We start from the raw sequence: 3,301 nt of genomic DNA, 5'->3' as shown, positions 1-3,301 counted from the left end.
GTGCGTACATACGCTAACCAAGAACACATCTAAGCTAGCTAAGTCAAAGCCTCTCTCTCGGAGCGAAAGGGAAGGATGATTGGATGTATGAAGCAGGTCGCACGTCCGTGCGTGCGTGCGTGCGATCCGCATTCGGAGGGGGGCTAGCTCGCTCGCGGAACCAACGCGGCGGGGGCCGGCGACTTGCAGCACACGTTGTGGGCGGCGACGACGCAGACGACGGCCACGGGCGGTGGTGACCACCGCGCGCGAGGGCGGTATTATATTGGGGAATGGGGAAGCCAAGGCAGCCTGCTTACCTCACCCGCTAGCAGGCAGGCAGGTCTGGACGGGTGAGGTAGCTGCCCATGAGGGAGGCTGGGTACACGCGTTGACATTGTTTATGAGCTCGTTTGCTCGCTCGATGGTCTGGACGGGAACCAGCAACCGGGCCGCCGTGATAGTAGGTTAAGGAGCCAGGCACTGGGATTTGAGATTTGGTACGCGGAGCACGCAGCAACTGCTGGTTTTCGATTAGTTTAATCCCCGGCGAGTCAGAAAGTGTAGGCTTCGTCCTAGTCGTCGTCGTCGCTTCGATTCCGATCCTTCTTTATAAGGAGGGCGCGGGGCTACTGCAACCACAAGGCGTCTCTTGCTCATCCAAAGCGAACAAAGCTCCCTCCATCTCGTGGCTAGCTGCTTGATCTTTGTGACTGATCCATCCATGGACGTCGCCGTCGAGAGGCCGCCGCCGGTGAAAGAGGAGAACAAGCCGGAGACCATGGAGGTACACACACATAATCTGCTCCTTCTCTTTAAGTTGTCCACTAGATGCATGTTAACTCGGCAGTGCTGTGCATCACCATGAATAATTGAGCTGGTGATCGATGAACGTGTACCCTATAGCTACATGTTCCTTCTTGAGATCGAGTTGAAACTTAATTAGCTTTAATTGTTTGGCCTGCAGATCGCAAGCGCGCTTCCAATGGTCCTCGAGAGTTTCCCATCCACGCAAAGAAATTCGATCACCACCAGCAAGGTACTACTACAAACTATGATCTGCAAGTCAAACTGAGAGCTGTTTAATTAGGAGTGCTATGTAGTAAGAAATAGTACTAGTAGTAGAAGCAAGTTAAGAATGAATTGCACCAAATTAAAGATCGAATCATGTGGGATTATTTACGAAGAATCACTAGTACGATGTACAGTTCTCATCATCTAATGATTTCTCTTGGGTATTGTGCATGTGCAGGACGACAAGCTGGAGGCGACCAAGGCGGAGATGGGCGAGGTGAGGGAGGAGAACGAGCGCCTCAAGACGCTGCTCTCCCACATCGTCAGGGACTACCAGTCGCTCCAGACGCACTTCCAGGACGCCGTCAAGGTCAAGCACCAAGCACCGGCCGCCGACAAGCTCCCTGCAGCCTCCGCGCCGGCGCCCACCGCCGACGATCTCGTCTCCCTGAGCCTCGGCAGCGGCGGTTACGCCCGCCCCAAGGGCGCCCACCAGAGGTCGCTGTCGTCGTCGTCCTCCGGAACCGAGACCGACCCCGACGACCAGCTGTCGCTCGGGCTCAGCAGCCGTCGCTCCACTGACGGCGACAACAGGCAGGTCGCCCGCCCGTCAGCGACGCCCCTTATGAACCTCAGCTCCGACAGCAGCGCCGACGACTCCGCCGCGCCCGGTAGCGACCTGCCGGCCGCCGCTTGCCCACCGGCGACCAAAGCACGCAAGAGCCCCAGCGCCGTGGTCGACGGAGCCGACGACGAGGTGCTCCAGCAGCAGGCCAAGAAGGCTAGGGTTTCCGTCCGTGTCAAATGCGACACCCCCACGGTACGTTTGCGCATAGTACAACATACAGTACAAAATTGCATGCCACAAGAAAATACTTTTGAATTGGTTTGAATTCAAAATCATGATGAGCTAATGAGTTCTCTGCGTGTTGATGATGAACAGATGAACGATGGATGCCAATGGCGGAAGTACGGGCAAAAGATCTCCAAGGGGAACCCGTGCCCGCGCGCCTACTACCGGTGCACCGTGGCGCCGTCCTGCCCGGTGCGGAAGCAGGTGCAGAGATGCGCCGACGACATGTCCATCCTGATCACGACCTACGAGGGCACGCACAGCCACCCGCTGCCGCCGGCCGCCGCGGCCATGGCGTCCACCACCTCCGCCGCGGCGTCCATGCTGCTCGCCGGCTCTTCCTCGTCCTCGTCCCACGGACACCACCTCCCTTTCGCGTCCGCAGGGCTCCTGGGCCCGACCACCATCTCCACCATCGCGTCCTGCCCCACCGTCACGCTCGACCTCACCGCCCCGCACTCGCTCATGCAGCAGCAGTACCAGTCTCCCTACGCGGCAGGGTACGAGTCCAAGGCGCTGCCGGCGGCGTGGAGCAGCGGCTACCTGGCGCCGTACGCCGGGGGGCTTCCGTTCTACGGCAAGAGCTCCTTGCCGGCAATGGGGCAGCATTTCGGCCTGGGCATGGCGACGACGAGGGCGGAGCAGCTGTACGGCGCCGCCCATTCGTCGTCGTACCTGCAGAGAACGTCCAGCGGCGGCGGCGTCCATGGCGCGCCCGCGGCCGCGCCGGCGGTGACGGACACGATCGCGAAGGCGATCACGTTGGACCCGAGCTTCCAGTCGGTGCTGGCGGCGGCGATCACGTCCTACATGGGGCGCGGCGCTGGCGCGGCGGCGCACAAGTGATCGATCGACCTCGGGCGGTGTAGATTTCTTTTTTGTTTATAGGTCCGTGGATTTATCCTTGTATGCAGTTAAATTTACTTCGTTTTGGTGTTATGAAATTGCCTTGGGAGATCGACATGGTCATCGATCTAGTCTAGGGATTAGTTGATGTACAATCAATTGCACATAGATGGCATGGATGAGTCAACTGTATGTACTGTGAGAAAGAAAGCGATCAGATTGTCCCAGCTGTATATGCACATAGCCAGGCATGTGATTTAGGGGATTAAACTTGTTTATGCTCTCATATACCAACTTGATCTTAGGGTTCCATACGAGATAAAGCACAAAGTTTGTGGCGTTATGGTGTGCCGGACTTGGTGTTTTGTTGACATTCAGTTCATATAAATACCAGGGTTACTCCGTCTCACTGAGAAATAGGGAACTATTTGGACATAGAGGCACAAGACATCACCGAGGTGTTCTTATCAATAACACAGGAATGATTAAAGTGAGACATTTATGAATCCACAATTGGTTTAGGATTACAACGAGATGGATGAAAGAGTTGGTGTCGATGGCATGGATGATGACCATGGAGATCGACGTCGTGGTCTATGTGATTGAAGC

At 56.6% G+C, this 3,301-nt stretch overlaps 1 protein-coding gene across 1 annotated transcript; it reads left to right on the top strand.

Moving 5' to 3' along the window:
• Positions 1–635: 635 nt before the first annotated feature.
• On the top strand, positions 636–2,931 carry LOC119275107 (probable WRKY transcription factor 72). Its single transcript, XM_037555900.1, has 4 exons — positions 636–766; positions 947–1,018; positions 1,232–1,813; positions 1,937–2,931. Exons 1-4 carry the CDS (start codon positions 704–706, stop codon positions 2,690–2,692), a joined length of 1,473 nt encoding a protein of 490 aa, XP_037411797.1. The 5' UTR covers positions 636–703; the 3' UTR covers positions 2,693–2,931.
• Positions 2,932–3,301: the final 370 nt, after the last annotated feature.

This window comes from Triticum dicoccoides, chromosome 3B, assembly GCF_002162155.2.
Source record: "Triticum dicoccoides isolate Atlit2015 ecotype Zavitan chromosome 3B, WEW_v2.0, whole genome shotgun sequence".
NCBI lineage: Eukaryota > Viridiplantae > Streptophyta > Magnoliopsida > Poales > Poaceae > Triticum > Triticum dicoccoides.
Note: the sequence above shows the minus strand (reverse complement) of the source record. Positions and strands in the feature narration are given on the sequence as shown.

Excerpts from the sequence above, each read along its gene's own strand:
- LOC119275107 (XM_037555900.1), top strand. The coding sequence starts at position 704 with ATGGACGTCGCCGTCGAGAGGCCGCCGCCGGTGAAAGAGGAGAACAAG. Across the intron at positions 767-946 it reads ACAAGCCGGAGACCATGGAG|ATCGCAAGCGCGCTTCCAAT; the intron begins GTACACACACAT and ends TTTGGCCTGCAG. Across the intron at positions 1,814-1,936 it reads TCAAATGCGACACCCCCACG|ATGAACGATGGATGCCAATG; the intron begins GTACGTTTGCGC and ends GATGATGAACAG.